General features: G+C 42.4%; 1 protein-coding gene across 2 annotated transcripts in view; it reads left to right on the forward strand.

Moving 5' to 3' along the window:
* Nucleotides 1-22779, forward strand: part of igsf3 (immunoglobulin superfamily, member 3) — a 79417-nt gene extending 56638 nt beyond the window's left edge. For both annotated transcript variants that reach the window (XM_082508684.1, XM_082508685.1), the window contains exons 6-10: nucleotides 1174-1581; nucleotides 3982-4407; nucleotides 15157-15567; nucleotides 17300-17746; nucleotides 18913-22779. In XM_082508684.1, the coding sequence (XP_082364810.1) occupies nucleotides 1174-1581; nucleotides 3982-4407; nucleotides 15157-15567; nucleotides 17300-17746; nucleotides 18913-19163 (1943 nt within the window). In that variant the 3' untranslated portion in view covers nucleotides 19164-22779. The remainder of the gene's footprint in view (nucleotides 1-1173; nucleotides 1582-3981; nucleotides 4408-15156; nucleotides 15568-17299; nucleotides 17747-18912) is intronic.
* The last annotated feature ends 661 nt before the right edge of the window (nucleotides 22780-23440 follow it).

Here is a 23440-nt window from a genome sequence, read left to right on the forward strand (position 1 = left end):
TGAAGAGAAAAACAACAACCAGGCATCTGGCTTAAGCTGTTTTGCATCACAGCAAAGTGTGGTTAAATATATATGCTTCTTTTTTTTTTTTATCTTTCAACAGATTGATCATTAAAATGTTGTTTCGTTTGTTGGTGTTAATGAAATCAGAATAATTTTAGATTTCCATCATGGACAAAACAGTTTTAATAGTCTGCAAGAAAACATTTTTACTGGAAATGACTCAGAAAAAAAGTGCATATTGAGAAAAATACATCAAAAATAAATTCTACTGATACATTCTTTCATTTTTTTTCTCCTTTTCTCGTTTGTTTGTTAGACATAAGTGTTCTTAATTCTAAGCTATTGTAGGAGAGTTAGAGTTTGTATTTCTGTATGAATAATTCACCATAATAGAAATAATTATAATAAAAAAAATCACTTTAAGTCTGTTTTCTTCAATAAAATATTTACCATGATTTGGACGTAGCCCCTCTATGACTGACCTTGACAGTCCTTGTTGTTCAAAGGCCACTCATGAGTTAAAGGATGCTGATCAGCCACAACAATAGTACCACTGATCAGTGAAGTTAATGACATTCTGCTTTGTAATAAGATGAACAAACTTTGAGCCTTAACATTAATGGCCTCAATATGAAGCACCTTTAGCAACACAGTGGGGGAGCTAGACAACATTAAGTAGGCAGATAAACTGTTGTGACTCGATGTATTAGAGCCCACTTGGAATTTGACCTGACAAACAGACTCTGATGAAAAGGCTGAAGAAAACTTTTCTCTGGTCTGATGTGACAGAAGTGCAGCTCTTTCGTCAGAATGGCCCTGTGACAGCCCACAGTTTAAAAAACCACAGTTAGAGACCTGAAGATGTCACATTTTAAGTCTGTTAAGACATGAACTTATTGAAAAACACTGCGAGCCATGCTGGATAGACTTTTGCAGAGTTCTGAATTTAGTAATCCATCCATCACATCCATTTTATTTTGCTTATTGGGGGCAGGTCACAGGGGCAGCAGCCCAAGCAGAGAAGCGCAGACTTCTTCTCCCCAGCCTCCCCCTCCAGCTTATTAGTATTATTATTTATGTAAATGGGAGTGTGGATATTTTCTCAGTCAGCTTTCTCTCTGCATCACAACCAACTCACTGTCTATCTCTGTATTTTCTCTTCCCACTCAGAGAGCAACATCACAGTGTTCTTGTCCAGTAACTCCTCAGTGGTCCTAGAGGGTGACGTGATCCAGCTGACCTGCACAGTCCACGCTACCACGGGCCCCGTGTCTGTTGTCTGGCAGTGGACAGACAGCAAAACAGCTTCACTGACCAAGGAAGTGGCTTCCATTGATCGGGACGGCACAATATGGCATAGCCCCAGCTACAGAGAGCGTGCCAGTTATGGGGAGATACGCGTGGAGAAGGTGCGAGCTGACACATTCTCTCTTTCCATACACAACGCCTTACCTGGGGACAGGGGCCTGTACCGCTGCTCAGCCACTGAGTGGCTTCACACCGGCTCTGAATCTGAGCTAAACTGGGAGAAGAGTGAAGAAAGATCCGACACCAAGATGGTCAATGTCACAACTGTCGGTGAGCAATGTCATCCTAATCTGATCTGTATTCTAATATCTACAAGTCAGTGAGGCATGTAAATGCCCTGACAATTCCAGCATGTCTGTACACAGAATCAAAGGGACACAAATGGGTTTTGTGATTTGCTAAAGACTGACAAATGGCTCAGGAAAAACATGGAGTCCACATGGTAGAATAAAGCATGTTTTATTCATGTACTGCTTAGGGGCTAGAGCTATTATGACACACACTCTCACACCACCTGCCTCATGTCAAGAGCAGTGCTTCCATGACACCCATGATAGACCCACACGTGCGCACACACACACTTGGATTAGCCAGAATTATTAGAATGGAAATGCAGTGGAAATGTGTTTCACAGTCTGTGGGTCTCCTCTGTCATTGCTGACTTAAGCTGAACATCCTCAGTACAGGCGGAGGAAGCCACTGGAGCAGAGCAGTGAGGCGCTGGCAGGGCAGGAGCACCGGGTGCAGCATGCACACACACATAGACACACAACTAACGGATTAGCTCCCTACAGCAGCAGACAGTGGTGCTGCAGAGAGGAGATGTCAGTTTTTAAGTGGCCATTTCTTAAGTTTGGGCAACAACAGAAACATTTGTTTGAGGAACAAGGGACATATTATGCAAATCCGAAAAAAGGAAGTCCAAAGATGTTCATCTTTCTTCAGTTGCACTTCTCGACAACCCTCTTCTCCTCCATGCTTGGCTTTCTAAATAGGCATGATAGCATGACGGTCAATACGTGTGTTATGTCTGATTTGTTTTGGCCTGTGTTTTTCCTCACTTTAGCTTCCAAAAGCATGTTTATTGGACCTAAACCTACCATGTGAATGGAGCATTTGATTTAAAAAGAAAAAGAAAATCTTACACTTCTGTTCCTGAGCTTAAAAGGCCAATAGTAGCATTTTCCGATTGAGACAAGGGGTATATCATTGGACATATACTGGACATTCAAAACTTGCATCAAAAGCAGGGTTTGTCCCACCCAGCCTCCGACAACAACAAACACAGGATTGATTACTGCTTGTAAAAGCAGTGACTGACAGTGTGGTGGGTGAAATTTCATGCGGCCACTGTGCCCATACCGTATTCTATATCATCCTTATTCACAATTCCCTTTGCTTCCTGACAAGACCTACTGAGAATAGCAAGTGGATGTCCTCTGGGACTTATTTAGTTGACTGGCATTAGGGGCCCTTATGGTGTTTCAGGTGGCACACATAAGCAGACAAATGACAGTGGAGGGTACATATTCACACACACGGTGTTCCAAACAATCAAGCACACTTTGTACGGTAATGGAAAGAAACACAATGTTTATTCACACACAAAAAGAGAGTTGTATGGGGAAAAAAATGGATCAGCGTGAAATCCTCTTTTCTGTCACTGAGGCAGACAGACTGTGAGGGGAAAATGGAAGAGGGTTGCCAGGCGATGAGAGATGGAGTGAGAGGGGAGAGTTATTGTCTGTTAGAGAATTATGGCCCCAGGCGGCTGTCCCAGCTGTAGCCAAGTCTGGACAGAAAGCCATTGATTACATCCTGAAGGACGCTGAGGATGATGACTGTCAGAGGACAGGAGAGGGTGAGGGACGGAGAGAAAGCAACGATGCTGTCGACAAGAACATAATGGAGAATGCGCAAAGTCTCAAGGAAACGAATTATCCGATCTGGCAAAAGTCAGACTTCATCAACATGTTTTCATTCCACCTCACGCTTTTTTTTGTTGTTGTTGGTGTTGTATCTGTGTATGACCATCTTTCTCATTTTCAAGTGCAATCAGTCACATTCAATGAGTGCCCTGAAATAGGTGCAGCAGGGCCAGAGAGAAAAGGGATTGTTTTTTTTTTATTATTATTATTGTTTATTTGTTTCACCCAGCCTATCTCTTTTCTCTCTCCCTCTCTGATCACTCTTGTTTTCCAGTGTAGGTGTCTGTTGGCAGTAATATAAGGAGTTGGGAGATTGTTTTTAGCTTAATGAGGATAGTTTAGACTTGGCAAGCAGTTGAGCGTAGATCGAACATCGGCGCTTAGAGGAAATCTCCCCCCTGGGTTTTCTTTGTTGCATCACCGTTAATTTTGAGGCGCTCTCTCACAGTCAAGCTTACAAATTCACACTCACGCGCACACACAGCTGTCTTTTGACACCTGTAATGATGCTGGAGAATACTTGGAGACTGAGAAATGCTTTACCTGTGAACTCTTAGATAAGTATGGTCTTATTCAGCAGTGGACTTTCTTCCTCCTGGTACCTATGCTGAAACAAAAACTCTTTCCAGAATGTGATTACTTTTTAAACTTTATTATGTAAAGATTTATCATTAGTCAGATAAAAAACCCATTTGACTGTGTGCCAGCCTAACTTTCTTTCCCCTCTTCTTCCATCATCTAGAGTCCTCCTTCTCGGTGTCGGCCTCATCGCGCACACCATCCATAACCTTCGGAGACTCCTTTGATCTCCTGTGCCTGGTCAAGCCCCGCCATAACCCACGCGTCCCCACTTCCGTCACCTGGCACTTTAAGCCAGCTGGAACAGAAATCGATGGCGAGGCTGAAGGAGAGTTCAAAGAACTGGTGACTTTCACGCGCGAAGGCACGCTGCAGTGGGGGGAGCAACTGCTGGGATTGGGCACCCGCACCACCGTGGACCGCTCCCACTCCCACACCAATTTCTGGCTGTCTGTGACCCGGGCCGGGCGCCGTGAGGCGGGCAAATATCGTTGCACTGCAGTCCTGTGGAGGAGGAACTACGACAACAGCTGGAGCAGAGTGGCCAATCGCACTTCCAACCCACTTGGCATCAGTGTCCTACAGCCAGGTAAAGCTGCAAGACTGTGTTGCCAGGTTGACACACATCTAATTGGAGTGGACACAGACCAGCACACAAACGGGGATAAACACAGATTCAAACATACAGTCACACACAGACTTATACACTTTCAAATAGGGTGAAGGCACCAGAGCTTAGAGGATTTCTACCTGCTCTAATTGCTCTTAGTCTGTGGTTTAGCCACTAATTGGAGTTTCTGTGGATGTGTGTGTGTGTGTGTGTGTGTGTGTGTGTGTGTGTGTGTGTGTGTGTGTGTGTGTGTGTGTGTGTGTGTGTGTGTGTGTGTGTGTGACTGAGTATGCAGGGCAGGGTGGAGCCTCCTAATGGAGCGCAGTGAATGGATTGCTAAATATCCCACAGGAAGAGAAAACTGAGTGAAGGAGGGAGGAGAGAAAGTAGCAAAGGACAGAGACGGAGCGAGAGAGAAAGTGTGATAAAGGGAGTGAGCGATCTGTCCTTGAACCCTTTTCCTCAGCGGAGGCATTAAACTGTCTATTCCGCCCTCATTGGCCTTCTGTGCTTCACAGGCACACTCACATGCACGCACAGAACCCATTCAGACACAGCCCAATTAGTGGCCGAATGCAAACAAAAAATCCCCACAAAGAAGCACAAACCCGCTTTGGCCCAATTTAGCCCAGTCTGATGTACCTTAACAGTACGATACTTCATTTATTCAGGTGAATTTACCCCTGGAAAAAAGCTCATCCTGCTGATAAAATAACCCACTATTTTCGTAGGATTTAAAGCAGTCCAACTAAGCGTTGTTGTACCTGCTGTACAACAGGGGATCCGATTTGTTGGATTTAGCAGGAAGAATGTCAGCGAGATGTGTGGGTGGGATGACAAGTAGGCTTTCAAGTGTTAAAATAATATCAGCAGGTTCTACATGTGACCGTGAACAATGCGTGCCTGCAGGCACCTGTTCAGGTGGGGATAAGTGAGATGCTGTATTGAGTTCAGAGGCACTTTGTGATGATCAACAGCACTTTTCAAGTCGGCCAGATGAATGTCGTTGCACGTATAGTATGAATAGTCTTTCATTCCGTGGTGCTGTTAATTCAGATGCTGTTGCAGAAAGTCATACTGCAACAGATGAAACTTTCTTTAGCAAAGCATCTTATGGTGAATGTCAATTTGGTCGTTTTGACCAAGTGTCCCACGCCCAGTAGAATTTCAGCAAAATCATATTTTCATCAGTACATCTTCTTGTCAGTCAGTACAATACACTGACTCAGCTTTCATACTTGATCCAAGGTCAAGATGACCCAGCTGAACATCACCTCTCTTCCTGCTCTCAAACTCAACTCAGACTTAATGTCTCTCCCGCTGCGGTCCTCAGTGTAACCCACACATGCACCTCCAGATGAGTGCAGATGGGACTAAAACATGTAAGAAAGAAATACGAGCAATAAGAGTTCAGTTTTATTATCTAGAATGGAGCAATACATAATGCAAACATGTATTAAACAAACCTATAGAAGCACTACAGTGCAGAGACGGTGCTTTACTTGCGTGACTGATTCTGCTCTGACCTTAACCGCTCATGCAGACCGCGCTGCATCTCCGGCCCCTTCAAAAAGTATTTGGAAATCAACTTATCATCCTGAATGCTCATTTACCTCCTGCCCGTGCGCAGTTTACTTTGTTTATCCATAACCAGAAAAATGTAAAAGGACACAAACACACAGAGACAGACATTTCATAGCAATCAGGGGTCTCCTCCTTCCACTCTCTTTTCCAGTAGTGTCTGTCTCTAAGACAAAGTGATCGGTTAGCTTGGTAATACCATTAGTTACCATGACGATGTGATCAGTTATCGACTTCAATCCAATCAGTAACCGTAACGATGCAGTCATTCTGTGCATGAGGGCACTGTCACACAGGGGAGGGCGAGCGACTGATTTCCTTTATCTCATTGGTTGCCAAAGCTTATTTCAGTCATGGTCATGCCGTGTTCGTGTCCACTGCCTCTTATGGGGTTTTCTATCTTCTTCTTCTTCTACATTTCTTTTTTTGGTTGTGACCTGCATTTAGGCCGATGATTCATTTGTCAAAATGTAGGACGTCTCTTTCTGCCTCACGCCTCTCCTCACCATCTGTTTTTCCTCACTGTTTCCCTAAATGTTAACCACTCCTGGCTAAATGAGCGGCTGGCATTTACTGTTCCTCTCCCACAGAAGTGGGATAAAGGAGAGTGTGTGTAATGAGGTGTGAGCAAACACAGCATCTGACCAGATACATAATTGAGAGACTTTAAACCATGCTTCCAGAGGTACTTTTTCAATATGTATGAGCTGCTTTGGCAGCGTACATACATACTGCATATGGGCATGCCGCACACCTTATGGTCAGCTTCTGCAAGCTTTCATGTTAATATCTGACAGGTTGACCAGCTTGTTAAAAATGTACTGTTAAGAAACCTTGAAATGTGGCTACTTTGACCTTTGACCTACTTTGATGTACCACTACATTCAAATAATAATAATAATAATAACATATTTATATATATATATATTTTTTTTTTAGTGGCTTACCAATGTATAAAGAATCACCCAACAGAAAAACAGTTTCTCTCAGCTTTCTGATGGTCTGTTATACCGCTATCTTTAATTCAGAAGAAAGGTACATGTGTGCCAAGCATAGGGAGGTTTGCATATGTGAAATGGCGCTCTTCATTAAAATATCGCTGAACTTCAAAAGCAGGGACTTAAAACTTGTTTGCCCTTGATCAACAGAAGAAAATAAAAATGTTGGAAGTCGATGAAAGCCGGACCAAACCCTCTGAGGAATAGGCTGGTCAGCGTTATACACCGTCAAACTAGTGGGGTGTCTGTAGCCCAGTCCAAGCCTACATTTTCCAGATTTCATTAACAGTACGATGCCTGTCCCATGAGTCATATCAGACAAGTTCACCACCATATCTGCACACGCATACAGTTATTATGTTCATTGTGAGAGGCAACTCTGTGCAGCAGTTTGGCTTGAATTATCCACCATAGCCTACATGGAGAAAACCATCGCTCACATAGGAGCACAACCATCATCATCCTATACAAGAGCACAGTGTCTATGTGTGCGTGTGTACACACATTTGGAGGGGGGTTGTCTCCCTGAGCAAAAGTGTAATTATCTTATGATGGAACATGATTCCGTATTAGATCCCACAGCAGAGTATAGTCGCCAACAAACGGAAATAACATAAACACGCCGTGGCTATACAGCTTCACGTACAGTGGTAGTGATATTAGATTTCACCTGATTGAGTTTTCTCTTTGTATCTTTCTGAAACGCAATAATGGCAAACACATGTTCAGCATGGCAGATCACCGGGGAAGCCTCAGTCTCTCTAACACAATCTAATATCATCTACTCATAACGCAGAGTCCACACACACACACACACACACTCGTACGCAGAAAACACAAAACTAATTATGCTGAATCTTCCCTAATGGAACGAGAATTTAGATTAATGATAATTTGGGGAGATCAATACATTTTTCTCATCACTGTAGTGTGTGCGTGTGCACTTCTGTGCGCGCGCGTGCGTGCGTGTCTGGTATGAGGAGCGGGATATTAAGGCCGCCTGGTTATTGGCTGAGTTAGAATGATGATGGTGATGATGGGGTGGGATGTCCCACTTAGAGTTTCTCCTCATCTAATCTCCCACGCATGCGTTTCCCTGGCTACCTTTCGCTCACATGATCAAACATCGCAGTGCAGGAATGGATTCCTTTTTTATTTTTGCTTGTTCCTAGCCTCCTCTCTTGTTTTGCTCCCTTGTGGTTGCGCTTTGAGTTAGAGAATATATTCCTCATACCGTCATGTCCCGCCTTGTGGGCCAGCAGTTGGAGATGCCGCGTGCGCCCTCCTTTCATGCCACTGAAGTAGTTGCCTCCCAGGCTTTTATTGATAATGCTGCCTTCACTGCAGTGACTGGAGATTGCTGCGTATCAGGGAATAGATGGGAGCTGTCTGTCTTAGGGCCTGGCCTGTCACCCTCATGTCTTCCTTTTCTTTCTATATTGTGTTCTCACTCTTCCCATAAGTATCTAATGTCCTCTTTCCCCTTTACTCTCACTTAGCTGCATGTTTCCCTGCAAACGCCCCCAGCTTCTGCCTCAGTCTTGTGATTTTCAGTATTTTATAATTCCCTTCTTCCCTCCTCCTCATAATTCTTCAGATAGCTTCTTCATCATTGTTAGTATCTCCTGTATAATAAGGATATGGAAGCTCTGCTTGTTTTTTGCACAATAGAGGCTTTACCACAGTGTCATTGCTGGTGACAGGGTTCTAAATCTTTTTTGTGCCCCTTTCTTTTTTTCCCTTTTTTTTTTTTTTGTTGGCCTGCGATGGATGTAGTTTGGGATTGCCACAAGCTCACCTGAGGCAGAGCTCTGTGTACGGGGCTGCTGCATCCATTTCTGAAACACATCACCTGCCTCATCAAATGTGTTCTTTGCATATGCAAATGTTCAACGTGCAGTCATGGGCCGTTTGTCTGCACACACGCGCATAAACGCGCAAGGTCGCGCAAGGTCGTGATGTGTGATAAATTAAGAGACTTTGAGGGGTGTGGTGAAACGGAAAATAATTTCCCAAAAAGGTTTTTTGATTAATCACGTCTGTTTCAGACATTCAAGGTCAGGTTCCCTCCGATCGCGTCTTCTTCTTTTTCACGCGAGCGAATCCTCACGTTCTCTCTCGTGCACTCACAACGGCACATTTTTCTGTCAAACCCAATCCAATCTCCGGCTCGTTTCCTTGTTCGGCCCTATCTGCCGACACAATGAGATTCTCTGTGTTGTGTCTCTCCATCTCTCATAAGCACCCGTGTGTGTATGTGTGTGTGTGTGTCCTGCTGCTGCTGTAATTGAAGTCGTAACTCAGAGCTAGATACAGTGCTGCTGCTCCCCATGTAAATCAGCAGCTAATAGTAGGAGCGAGCAGAAAACGGCCCTGCAGTGCTGCCTCCTGAATACACACCCGCTCTCGCCCTCCTCCATCCTGCACTAACAGAATGGCCACTGTTCTGTGGTTTAATGTGCATAATGTGTTTTATGCTCATCGGCAGACCCCTTTCAAACACATACACAGGCAAGCATGAAGACACATGGCTCAGTCTGATACATCTTGTGCTCTCCCCTTTGTGCAAAGTTTTTCTGGGTCATTAATGTCCCGAACGTTGCCCTGACCCCAAGAGGATGCACACCTCTTGTGCATCCTGTTCCTGCTCTCCAGCCTGCTTACAACAGTCAGTCTTTCAGACAGGCTGGCAGGAAATAGGAAATGAATTTGGTTTGACATTGTGTTTTACAACTAGCTATGAATATATATTGCATGGGTTTGCCCTGTATGCGGATGTGTTCAAGGCTGTCCTTATGTGCAGATATCCCTATAATAGGCCCAGTCTTAATGAAATTATTCAAGGGGAGTTGTGGAGTAGAATTGAGAAGTGGTGCTATCCCTTTGACACAATGGGATCATAGATACATCATGGTCGTTAGCATAGACATTAGCCTCCTAGTTCAGAAGAGAAGCCAATTGTCAGTCGGGTGAAGCCTCTCCCTCGTTGTTTCTGACACTCTTATCTATGCCCCCGCTCACAGAGGTCCAGACAAGCTGGCATCTGTAGCATTGTATGTTGTGTGTAAAGTGGCAGGGGTTGGCAAGTAGCATCAGGCCAAAGCGTGCTGTCCTGCAGAGGATTGGGGTGTGTCTAAAGCCTTCAGTCCTGACATGCTTGGTGTCCTGGCTGTGGATAAGCCCCAGGCTGTGCTAAGGCTAATGCTAAAGGCGGAGCAGGCAGCCATTAAGACTATAAGTCCTCTGGAGTGGAGCTGAAGAGGCTGCCTGCTGCTTTTCAAAATCCCCCCCGGAGCATGTTCTCACTTTCTGTCTTTTACATCTCTCTCATCTTTTCCAGGCTCTCTTCCTCCCTCTGCACCCTCACTTTCACTTGTCTTGTGAATATCTGTTCAGCTGATGATTTATCCCTTAACTTTTCCATTTTTCTCTCATCCTGTCTTCTTTAAGAAAAAAATCTCATCCCTCTCTATGTTCGCCTTTTTTTTTTTTTTTTTTTTTTTTTTGCTTTTATTCATTCCTCTTGTGTGTGGCTCTTTCTCCCTGTCTCTTGCCTACTTTTTCTCCCTTTAAAGTGGAGGCATTATATTGTGGCCTAGTAGAAAGCTTGTCAGCTCAGTGGTCATTAAGTAATCATTAGACTATTTAAAAAAAAAAAAAGAAGCCAAAGTCTTAGGCAGAGACCCAGCAGCACCTCTGGCGTTCACACTTCATTTACTGTATGCCTCATTAAAATTAATGTATCTACAGGTTAGTCTGTTGAATATTCATGCAAGCATCAGGTGATTAGAGAGACTGGCATAAATGACTGTAGGGCAAAGAGGTTATGACTGATCAATACAAAGACTGTGATGAAGGCACACGACGAGAGGGTTGAATCTGATTTTTTTTTAACCTGAAACTCAATGTATTAAAAGACTTCACCTAAAGCGGCGACAGCACAAAACACACACGCAAGAAGAAAAAAAAAAGGAAAATGAACTGCAATTTTCTCCCTTGACAAAGAAAAAAGGATAACTTTTTTTCTTTGATTTACCATCTCTAGCTGTATTCTCCTCTTCTGAACGCTCGGCCGGGCAGTTTTGTAGATCCTTTGAAGTTATCCTAAAATTTTGTTATGAGCGTGTGCTTGTGTGAGCTGTGGTTGGTATGCTCTGATGTGCCACAGTAGCATCCTTAGCTGTACACTTCTCCTCCCCCTGGACTCAAACTTGTTTTCATCTGCTATGCTTCATAAACAACAATTGTGCAGTGCTGCTTTTGGGATTTGCAGTGCACTTTGCTATCCCCCCCCCCCCCCCCTTTTTTTTTTTTTTTTGCATCAAAACTGGGCTGTTGTTTGTAGCCTTTATGTACTTGCCTCCACTGATGACTAAATGGAATAAAGACAGTTTTGTCTCAACTCTGCACTTTCCTGTAGCTATTAAACCAGACAATATCCGCACACATGGAGAAGGGATGAGATGAGGGTTCAGTGAGCCAATTAGTGTGACTCCACTGTGTGGATTTGTGTGTACTGTAATGACTGTACATGCCCAGCAAACTGCTGAAACACAGTATTTCCAGTAGAGCCGAGACAATTGTGGACTGAGCCGTGCTCTGTCTCTCATTACATCTCCATTTCATCAAGTAAAATTCATTTCAGGCTTTCTGTGGAGCAAAAATCAGACTTTTTGATTAAACGTTATTCAGTCCTGGATGCTGATGTAAGGTTTAACTGAGTTGTGTGTTTTTTGTTTTTGTTTTTTTATTTGAGGATGAGCTCACTGACATTCTTAAATATATCCTGGCCACCCTTGTTGATCATGAAGAAAGCGTTGCCCTGGAAACGGCAGGTGAACAGTGCAAGATGCTGTCAACGTTAATGCTCAAGGTTAAATGAAAAATTGTTATGTTTATTCCGTGAGTTTAAAGAAGAGAATTCAAGTGTTACTACATAAAGAATTCCGTGCGTTGCTGTTCACACCCGACTAACAACTTGACTGGCACGTGAACTAATGCGGAGCAGTGAGAACAAGTGTTTCCAATTACGGATTTGTCTTACTTCGTGGATGAACCCTTGAGGCTTATTAAAGAAACGCTGTAGCCAAAAACGTGTGATGACAGTTAAAAAAGGTATCGACAGCCTTGTTGACACACAAGAATGCAGAACTACTCTTGCTGTTTAGGGAATGCACATAGATGATAAGCATCCTTGTTAACAATCAACGCTTGAACTGTCTCCCTGTGCTGGTTTTCTTCCCACAACATAATGAATCTTCCCCCATCAGTGCTGCACATAAAAAAGCACTGCACACTGTACGCACATCATCCTGAATTTTTAGCTCGTCTGCTGCTTGCGTCAGCACATGCACTCTTGGTAGGAATGGCTATAGTGTAGCTGACAGAAGGAACTTCGCTCTCTGTGGGAATGGACACGTGTCAGGATTTGACAGGCTGATCTGTGAAGTCGCTTTCACAGCATGAGGATTCTGCAGGGAGCGGAGACTTTTAAGATGTTTTGGCATATGAAAAGATGCATTTTCTTTCCTTTAATTTTTCTTTCTGCTTCTGTGCTCATTGTTCTCAGATTTTCTTTTTCTTCTACTTCTTTTTCTTTTTGTTTTTTTTGTCCCTTCAGTGTATGCTTGACTGAGCAATAATAACTTGTAATAGCTCATGATGCTACTTAATAGCTCTCAAATAATTAGCCTATTTTAGATTTTTAAACGGCATATCTGTAAACACTGATGTACGAAAAAAGGCTTTCAGCCCCCAGTTTTTCTCCTGGCTGCCGATTCAAACTTCAGAATGGAAATGGCAGAGAATCGCTTTGTCCTGTGCCAATCCAATCCTGCATGGTTCCACTTCAGGAGGTTCGGAAGTAATTCTCCTGAAAAAAAAAGAAAAAGAAAAAAGGATTGCCAGGATTCCACAGGGCTCTACCGCAATTCCGGATAGGGACATTGTCGGGCTTCCTCCCAAGTCTAGTGGGTACAGAGGTAAAGGGGCAATGATGATGACTAATTTAAGATGCTAGCTTTACTCTTACGCAACATGGTGGTCTCACAATGTCTTGTAGACAGGCGTCTTTTGAATGCAGCTAAACACACGCATACTGAATGTACGCGGCAGCTTTGAAATATTACAAACGGCTCTCATTTTAGCATGCGTGCCAATCTGTGGATAAGGATGAGCCTCTCTAGGCAGATGGCTATGACCCTAGGCAGTCAATCATTCAGTCAGTCATAGCAAAGCCTAGCGTGAGCTAGAAGGGTGCATGAATTTGGGGATACAGAAGGTTGTTTTACAAAGGAGAAACATAAAAAGGAATTGGGAAGCTTTAAAAGGAGGTCAGATATAGTTCAAGTTATCAAACAGGAAACAAAATGTACATGACAACTCATTAACATCGAATTAATACAAATGCACTGCATATTGCACATCATATCTGTTTTTATTTACAGTTTTGGGGTTTTTTTTACAGATATGCCTGACTCTCAAAGCATCAATACCCAAATTTTCCTTTGAAAATAAATTTTTCAATAAAATCTTTCTTTTAACTTTGGGGGGAAATGTCAAACTGTGTTTCCATCTCAAAATATAAAAACGGTTCGGAAATGGTCGGATGGAGGACAAGTGGAAAAAGAATATGGCTGTCATCCAGCATTTTATGCCAGCTTTAGGTACTCGACAGTTTTTGATGTTCAGTGGAACAGATGCATTGCAGCATTGCCAAAACTGTAGGTTTGAGATCTATGGTGCTATTTGTGATCTCAAGTATATGATATCTAAGTATCAATTTTGGGGGTTTTTTGTGTCTGTTTAATCTTTATGTTATTAATTACAATAAAAACTGCATCTATAGATGCATTACAACAGGCAGTTTTTTAAAACTGCTGTTTTAATCCATCCAGAAATCACCCATGTCCTTTAGATAATGCTAGCTGATACCTCAAAATGTGTTTTACACTCATTCTGGTGTGAAGAAAGATGGCATTTCCTCAAGATGCATGTCTATAGCTGCTCACATGTATGGAATCTGTTTCCCTGCACACGAGTTCTACCAGTCAAATTGTTGTTGTGCAGGCAAGATGGTTAAAACTAGTTATAGAGGTGGTGTGCCAATTCCACTGGGAAAAACCGCTAAAAAATAAACTATAAATGCAAAACTATGCAGACCTGTTTGGCTTAATGTATGAATATTTGATTGCTTGTAAGTACCCCTGTTGTTATGATTGTTGAAGACAGATCTTCACTGCATTATAACAAGTATTTTCACGTCTCATGTAAATTACAGAAGCTCTTACATCATGAAAAAATGTGCTTTTCACGACAGGAACGGAGAATTATGAGGTGCAGGTGGACATAAGATGTATGAAAACACACAATTTCTGTCCTTGTGTTGTCATAGAATGTATGAAAACACAAGGATGTTTATGTCTACACGCATTTTTGTGGTTTTCTACATACTTTGCTCAACTAATCCCTCTCCCCCCAGGCATTTGACAGTGGGACTCTGGTTGCGGTCACACCTGATGTACCTGCAACTAATCCTATCGCACAACCAATGTCACTGTAACCAATCCTGTCACAGCACTCAGGGCAGCCTCAGTTCCTTCCTGACATCCCAGTCACACCTCGCTGTCGTCTCCTTCCTCTCCTATCTGCTCTCTTCCCTCCTTGCTTGACTTTATAAATGGATTCCTACTTCGTTTACTTTCTGGCAGACTGACAAGACGCCCCCCCCCCCCCCCCCCCCCAAACTGCTTTTGTCTTATATCTTACTTAATAACGTAGCCCTACTTTGCAATCCACCCCACTACCATTCACCCTTGTCTCTTCTCCTGTTCTGCATCTTATCATACATTTTTACTTTGATACCAGCAGACCTCCCATCCCTGCAGCTTTGGTTTTCTTGACATTTCCCTCTCCTTCCTGTTCCCTTCTTTCTCTCTTTCTTCATCAACCGCTGCACCCACCCACACATCACTATCTTTTCCTCCCCTGGTGCCACCAGAAATAAACCTAGCAACATGTCGTCTGTCACAAAACAGAAATTGCATTGTGTACCTGTCACCAGCGCTCACATTTTCCTATACCCATAGAAATGACTGTCTGCTCCTTTTCCTTTTCTCCCTTTTCCCCCATCTCCCTTCATTCCTTGCAGAGAGTAAGCTGAGAGTGCAAAAGAACAACCAGTCTCAGGTGTACCTGGAAGACAGCCGTGTCAGGATCAATTGCTCCATCACCTCCCAGACCAACCAGGACTCCCAGCATACCGTGATGTGGTACGTGAGACGAGCGACCGGGTCGGAGGCTGACGAGCTGCTGCTGAGGATCGAACGCTCCGGGGCCTTCGAATATGGCGCCTACGCAGATGAGGAGAGACTGAGACGGCGTGTGCAGGCTGAGAGGTTGTCACCCCGTCTGTATGTGCTGACGCTGAACAGGGCTGAAAGCAGCGATTCTGGCACGTACTACTGCTTGGTGGAGGAGTGGCTGAGTGACCCAGATGGAGTCTGGTATCGACTCTCCCGGGATTCCTCGGGGTTCACGCAGGTTCTGGTCAGAAAACCAGGTGAGCAAGCAGTGCTTTTCCCTTTAACCAAATCCATGTTTATTCCCACTGCAGCGAGGTAGCAGCTGCCACTTAAGCCCTACATTTTGTGATCCTTTAAACCACTTAACCATTGTTAACTCAATCCTTCCTCCAACTTGCTTTCCTCCCTCTATGACATGCTATGTCTCACTCCAATGACCTTACACCTGCCCCAGCCAGAGCTCAGGTGGAAAAAGATGGATTGAAGTCATGCCAGCTGATGGAAAACCCTAATCCTCTTGTCCAGAATTCAAAAACTTGAGCTTAAAGCTATGATGTTCCAACTGCCACCTACACTCTGACATCCCACCTCATTACAGTTATTTTAGGAACTCTCCCACTTGTATCTTTTTCCTCTCCCTAACTTGACTAACTTCCTCTCCCTTTTCTCATTTACCTAAACCCTCCTACTCTTCATATACAAAGAGATTCTTTGTCTAACCCCATAAATGCCAATAATAACTGAACAGTCCTGCTGAAGGTGACTTTTCAGGCACTTGGGGAGCAGTATTCATCTGCCAGGTGTGCTGTTTACAATGCAGAATTTATATCATTGATCAGGCATCTGTCCAACTAGAATGTGAGGATGAAAACACCTGGTGATTAGCCCGTAGAGTAAGAAGTGCTTACAGTACTATGTTTTTAAGTTGAATCTGGTCTACCAGTGCATAGCTGAAGCACTCAGCTACTCACGCAAATGAAAATATTTTGAAATATGCGCATCGTATACAAGGCTTGTTTTGGGGAGACTAACTCGTCCCTTTCATGCTTCAGAGAGTTAACACAATATATGTGGAAACTCATCATGCAACATGGACTGTAACTTTTATTATTCATGACCCTATAGATTTCAACTTTTATGGACATGTAAACATCTTCATAAGCTAAATATAAAATGCGGTATAAACTTCGTAGATGTTCATTAAGGTGTTAAAACATTCACCCAGGAAGTCATCCAAAAATCTGCCTGTCGAGAAAAAAGATGAGGGGAGACGTGTGCCAGAACTCTCCTTTTTTTCCCCCTGCTTTCCTGCTGTGCTTTCTGCTTCTCATTATGCTTTAACAAGGAGACCGTTCCAAACTGTGTGTGAGATGAGTCCAGGCATGCCAAGTCTGTACTGTCATTTTTTTTAAAACTGCAGTGGAACTGGGTCATAGTATCACCCCTGAAGGACTGTAGTATAACCGCACACCAGACACAGTAGCCTTGGGGTAGGATCCAACCCTGCTGGGAAGCTGAAAGACTAGTGATAGCTCTGGGCAGCGCTCTGAGATTTATTTATTTTTTCCTTTTTGTTTGTGCATTTGGGAAGTTTAGTGTCCCATTTTCAGAATCATTTGCTGTTTTGTAGTATTAATTTCTTTGGACTTGTTCAAATTAGAGCAATGACTGGCATTTATTTTGATTCATTTAAAAAGAACATCTCTTCATGATTTTATCAGTAAAACACTGAAATACAGCTACCGAATGCCAAACTGACAGCAAAGAAAAAAGAAAATCATCATCACACAAGCGTTTTTTGTATGGGGAAATAATAATATAATATTAATATGCTGCTATTCTGAAGATCTTCAGAATAGCAGCATGGTAACCTACTAATTAACTGATTTGTTTGTTTTGTATTTGAACTTGAACTAAGCTGAAATTATTAGAAATTTCTTGGAGAGCTTCAGGGTCTTCAATTTCTGTTTATTTTCCGGACCCCTGCAGAGGTTCGCTTGCAGGTTGAAGAACTGGAGTCAAACATGACTGTGGAAGAGTCCGGTCCAATCCGACTAGGCTGCAGCATTCCCTCACAGTCATCCCGAAACTCCCGCTTCTCCGTGTCCTGGTATGTAGAGCGCCCTAAAAACGACAACAATGAGGATCAGCCAGGGGAAGAAGAAGGAGACCGGGAGTGCGTGTTCTCCATTGGACATGATGCCGTTTTTGGAAATGGAAACTGCAGCCCCATAGAGGAACCCGGGCCAAATTCTCGCTTGCAGTTTGAGAGGATGGCCTCTGATCAGTACAGCCTGACCATTCAAGGGGCCCGGCCAACAGACGGGGGCCGATACTACTGCCACGTTGAAGAGTGGCTGCTCAACCCCCGCAACGTATGGTACCGCCTGGCCACCAACAACTCTGGGTACACCATTGTCAATGTATTACAACAAGGTAAGCTCGTAAAAGACAGAATCTTTTGATCTGTCATGACACTGAAGATTGCATAAAGCTATACTTTTATCAATGGCTGCCTTCTAACAGCATACTGGTAATTTATTACCAATTAGCTACTGCTTATTTGGAAATCTAGGCTTATCGTATGTATTGTCACACTGTGCAGTCCTAATATCTCCTAATATGTGTTTTGGTGCAGGCAAACGGAAACTAATAATAAGCAAGTTATGCAGCTCTTAGTTACTTTTTTTTTCTCGTAATTTCTATCTTGTGGGATCTGGCTTCCTCAGTTGCAATTAACAAGTAAAAATGAGAGCCAGACATGGCCGCTTACTGTTTAGCACTGAAGCTGAGTCATTTACAGTGTCAAAAGCTGTGCTGGTATTTAAAGCAGTAAAATAAATCAAATTACAAGGCTCAATAAATAAGAGAAGATGATTTAGAAGTGCAAAAAGTGCAAGCTGTAAGAGACCTGCACTCTGTATTTATCAGTACTCAGCTATGTTTATTATTAACCCTCTGAAGTCTGACTCACATTGTCCTGTTCGTTGGTTCCCCTGGTTTCATTGTGTAAAAATGCTTGCGTAATCTCATTTCTAACGAGTACAATCTGGTTATATACATCTTTTATTCAGTAAATTCTAGCCTATTCAAATGTGCTGCAGTGACGCCAGGTGAACTTCTAAAAGTTTATGACTACAGACAGAAAAGAGAAAAACTCTGAATGTTCTCTATTTACAGTCATTAAGGTCATTTTGTTTTTCTCCATTACAGAGGGCCACATCATTTTCCTTACTTCCAGATATATACACGCTGATCAAAAAGGCACTGAGCTTATCTAGGAAAAATCTAAGTTCCTTCTGTTTTTGCCAAAACTTGGTAAAACTATTTTTAAAAGCCGGAAATCCTGTTAATTATTGTTTTACACAAATTCTGAGAGGTGTAGTTTTCAATTTCTTTTCCCCCCCACTTATTCTCACATAACCACATATTCATTCATGTGACATCATAGCAGCTTACATATGCTGATACAGCAGCTTCTCAGGTGGAAGAAAGAAATATAATATGTATGTATATATATCAGTAAATGGTGATATTTTGACACATAAATGAGAAACTTTTGAAAGAATAAAACAACTAACGTGTTTATTTTCTGCCAACAGTGTCCACCGTCCAGTCAGTGGTGTGCTCCAATAGCTCCCTCTTCTACTTTGTCTTTTTTTATCCCTTCCCCATTTTTGGCATCCTCCTCATCGCCCTGCTGCTAGTCCGCTACAAGAGCCGCAACAACAGCAAGAGCCAAGAAGGCAAGAACGGTGCTCCCTTACTGTGGATTAAAGAACCTCACCTCAGTTACTCTCCCACCTGCCTGGACCCGCCAGCTCTCAGCCTGCACCCCGGCTCGGTCGACTAAGCAAGGGTCCTGCCCGACTGCCTCGCTTAAATCGTGGATTTAGCCTACACTATGCCAGGGAGCAGATCTGGACTCCACCTTCAGACCTTACTGTCGTTCACTGCTGTGTTGAATTAGTCAATCAGTTGATCAGTTTGAAAATTCACACCCTGGTGGCTGTCTGTTTTATGTTAAAAAAGTGTGTGTGTGTGTGTGTGTGTGTGTGTGTGTGTGTGTGTGTGTGGATGAGGTTGTGTCTAGTGTGTAAGCACAATTAACTGTGCACGTGCAAAGTATGGGAAAGGAAGTATCATGAGGCTCTCTCATTTTCTTTTTGTTTTGTCTTTTTTTTGTGAATCTTAATTTCTTAGTTGCATCTTTATTACTCTGAATATTCGTCTATTTTTCAAAAGAGTGCGGGGAGGGAAAAAAACTGTGCACATGAGATCACGGGCCAATTTAGGAAGAACATTTAAGAGAAGGAACTCTATAATCAACTCTGGCATTAAGAGTATGCCAAAAAAAAAGTCTCAGCACTGATCCAGGAGCAGCTACAGCCTTGCCCACTATGCTGGTTGCCATAGTGATGCTTTGCGCCCACTGACTTCGTAGCTGCCGACTTGGTTGCCAGGCTGCATAGAGACAAAGGCTAGGACACACAAGTCTGTGTCCTAAGTGAGGATGTGTGTATGTGTGTTGGCCCACCTGCCTTCACAATGAGTTTAGCTTGGCAGACAGAAACAGGTCCTGGTGTGCCACTTAAACACTGCCAGACACTCTGGCCTTAGTGGGAGACTGTCCCACTCTTCTTCTCCCAGAAAAGAAACTGCAAGCGAAAGAGTGGGAGATGGGGAAATTATGGAAAATAAATGAACAGCTCCCTCCTGCTGAGGATATATGTACTTTAACACAAGTGATTTTATCTCAGTGCCAAGTCCTCCTTATTTCCTCAACAGCTACTCTTTGAAATTTTAAAGAGGGTGGGGGGGGGGGGGGGGGGTTCAAAGGCAGATTGTAAATACGTCTTCTTACCTCCTGCTGTGGATTTATGGGACTTGTTGGCAAAAACAAAAGAAAAAAATGTACTTATGTTGAATCAGTTGAGTTGTCCTGGTTGAATTTCCACATTCTTGATTGAAATTGAATTCTTGCACATTTCTTTGAATTCCCCCGTACGACCACGAAGTCCTACATCTTTAAAAGATATCAGATGCATATTTTTTTTAAGGGATTTGTATAGCGCCACACTGAAGATTAAAAATGTGTAGATGTATCATAAACCACTAAACACATTATCTGCACATCAGAAGACCAGTTTATGATGACAAATGTTTGACTTTTGTGATTATTCTAAGGTTGTTGTTTTTTTTCTATTTATTGTTTTATACTGTTTTGCATAGCTTTGTAAGATTTTCTTTTTTGCTTTGAATTTCAAAAAAGAAAAAAACTGCTTCTGCTTGTGTTGCCAGGCAACTGCACCAAGCACATATGTCAATAGCCTGTGTGTTGACAATGTGGTAGAAGTAGAAATGCTAGATTTGTCCTGCGCATTTCATACCAGGTTGTCAAGTTCGGTCAGTGTCAAAACACTGTATATCTATAACTATAATGAAATTTACTGTGGCTTTAAATATACAATAGTTGACCAGGCAAGTCACAAAAATAGATTCACGTAAATGCTTATTCAATTTTTTTTTTTTTTTTTTTTTGCTTGAGTCGCATTTATTTAGTGAAGTGTGATGTAACACCTTAGGTAGGATGTTTGGTCAAAGACAGCGGAACTGTTTAACATGTCTTCTAATCAAGGATTCTGGCTGAAGGCATCCGCTTCAGCTCCCCTGACGCAAGGGAGAAGGGTTGAAAACCTCTGTTGCCTTCTCTGGAGTGCCAGGGGAGGTGTGAAATCCTCTATCCAATGTGGGCCTAACCCCCATTCACTGCCAGACTGGACATGAGAACTCTTGAGAAACGTGACATTATTGTCGTCTCAGTCGTGTCAACGTGTATATTGCATGACAATATTGCAGGAGGAAATTTGATGTTTTGTAAACTTCGAACTCTGTGAATTGTGTTCGTGTGACAGAGCCCAGCCCAGCCCCTCCCCCGCCCCCGCCCCACCCCAAACTTCCTGACCCAAGAGTGAATACGAAGCCCCAGCCCCAGTCATCATTTACGATATCTGACTGCCAATTCTACATGCCCTTTGAGCCTGTGAAATAGATCATTTCAAGAATGGGTGTTGTGGAGACTGTGTTTGATATTTATTGCTCCTATTCGTCTTTTTAATGCTTTGCTTTTATGCAGCATTTCATTAAACATATTTATGTCAAGAAAAAAAACAACAAAAAAGAAGCTACAAGTATGTTTCCTATACTGTGACACGAGCTACACAGCTTCCTAGTTTTTTTTTATTTTCTCCAAATGATCCTTTTCAAGTAGACAATACCATTTTAATCTGAGTGAGGCTGGGAGTTAGAAATGTGATGCATGTGCAGCAAATACAGCTACAACTAACCTGATCAGTGTCATAACAGAACCTGGAGCATCAACTAGCCGTCCATCTGTTATTATGCATATGCCAACATGATTGGATAAACACATTTTTGCGGATCATATCCTATCCCGGGTCAGGTGCAAGGTGCTCGGGGGAGAAAAAAAGTGCCACACAGTGGAAACGAGACAAGTAGTACCAGCTCAAAGGCCAGCAATATAATGAGGCAACATTTTGATTTTTGAAACTAAGCAAATTCTACATGCATAAAACTGGCCTGTTTTGTATACATAGCAAATGACTTCCCCTTTTTTGCATTATGATTTCTCAATGGTCCTAATTTTCTAAGTGTTCTCTCACATGCGCTTGCCTAACAAAGACCTCGGTGGTCAAAATATTGCCTTATTATTTTTGTGTTTGTTTACAACTACATCTCTTGACAAGATTTTTAAAAAAAAAACCTCACAACAGGAAGGAAGTCAGTGACATAAATAACTGGTGTGGTTTGACAAAAATGGTTTCCACTTCTTATGGGCTTGCGCTATCGTCAGCGCTAAATCGAAAGCTGGGAAGGAAAAAAACAAAAAGTCTACATGAACTCATTTGTTGGTTGAGTGATTGCCTTTTATGAATCTCAGACATTTCCAGGGATGCTGGATGGGTAAATGGTGCCCACAGAACAGCTGCTTTGGCTTTAATGTGTAAATCCCACAATCTGAGACTTAATTCATGCAACATTAATTGTATCTTTCTAGACTTTAGCCAGGAAGTGGAGGATGCGGTTGTGGTTTTTCATGTCACATTGCTCACTACCGTCAATAGCGCTGTACACTCAGTCTCTAGTGTTTCTGTGGTAATAATATCACCCATACCTCCCAAGATCTCTCCACACATTCTGACAGTCTTGTAGCTGTGTTTTGAGGGCTGCATGTTCTGGCTGTGTGCTGGTTTCGGATTTAGGTGTAAAACAGTGTGTGTTGATGTGTTCAGTTGAACCAGTGATGCTTTATTTTCACTGATGTATTTTTATATGACCATGGTTAATTTATTTTTCCTTATGTTATTCTATCGAATAGTTACCATTGTGACCATTGAAGAGACACTTAGCTATTGTCAGTTTATTGCAATAAAAATACATTGATTGCCTCTTCCTGTTTTGCTTCCAACCATATACATTTTGCAGAGTTTGGAGATGCGTCATTAAACCGATATATCTATCAGTTCTTTTCACAACAGTCACGACTTGCTGAGCTGCTTTCTACACCCTTGCAAAACATCTACATTTTCTTTAAATGATACTAGCACTATAGGAGGCATGGTTTTTGTTCAGTTAGTGTAAGATTTTTGTCCTTTGCTGGGCAACAGTTACTGTATTCTGTATGTTCTGTGTTCATTTTATGAATGTTTATTTATTCATTTGAGTTTGTGCATAAAAGGAATTTAATCATCATGTTAAAGTATGTATGTAGATCGATATGTTTTTGGACCCTTTTTTTTTTTTTGTAGGTTCACCTCTGTATACCATTACAGTGAATTTTAACCAAACATTCAATTAATGTGATTGAAGTGCAGACTTTCAGCTTTATATCAATTGATTTATCAAACGCACAGCATTAACAGCCAGTTTTATACAAAGTCCTCGATTGTCAGATGCTCAAAAGAAAGTGAACAATTGACAATCGTTTTTAAATTATAATATATACAAGGTATGAGGTCCAACAAGATGTAAATATAAGTGGAGGATGAGGAAAAAAACAAATCTAACACTGTTGTCAAAATCTACAGTCAAGAGATGCTTTGCTGAATG

This window comes from Aulonocara stuartgranti (assembly GCF_965226115.1).
Source record: "Aulonocara stuartgranti genome assembly, chromosome: 16".
In the NCBI taxonomy this organism is placed as follows: domain Eukaryota; kingdom Metazoa; phylum Chordata; class Actinopteri; order Cichliformes; family Cichlidae; genus Aulonocara; species Aulonocara stuartgranti.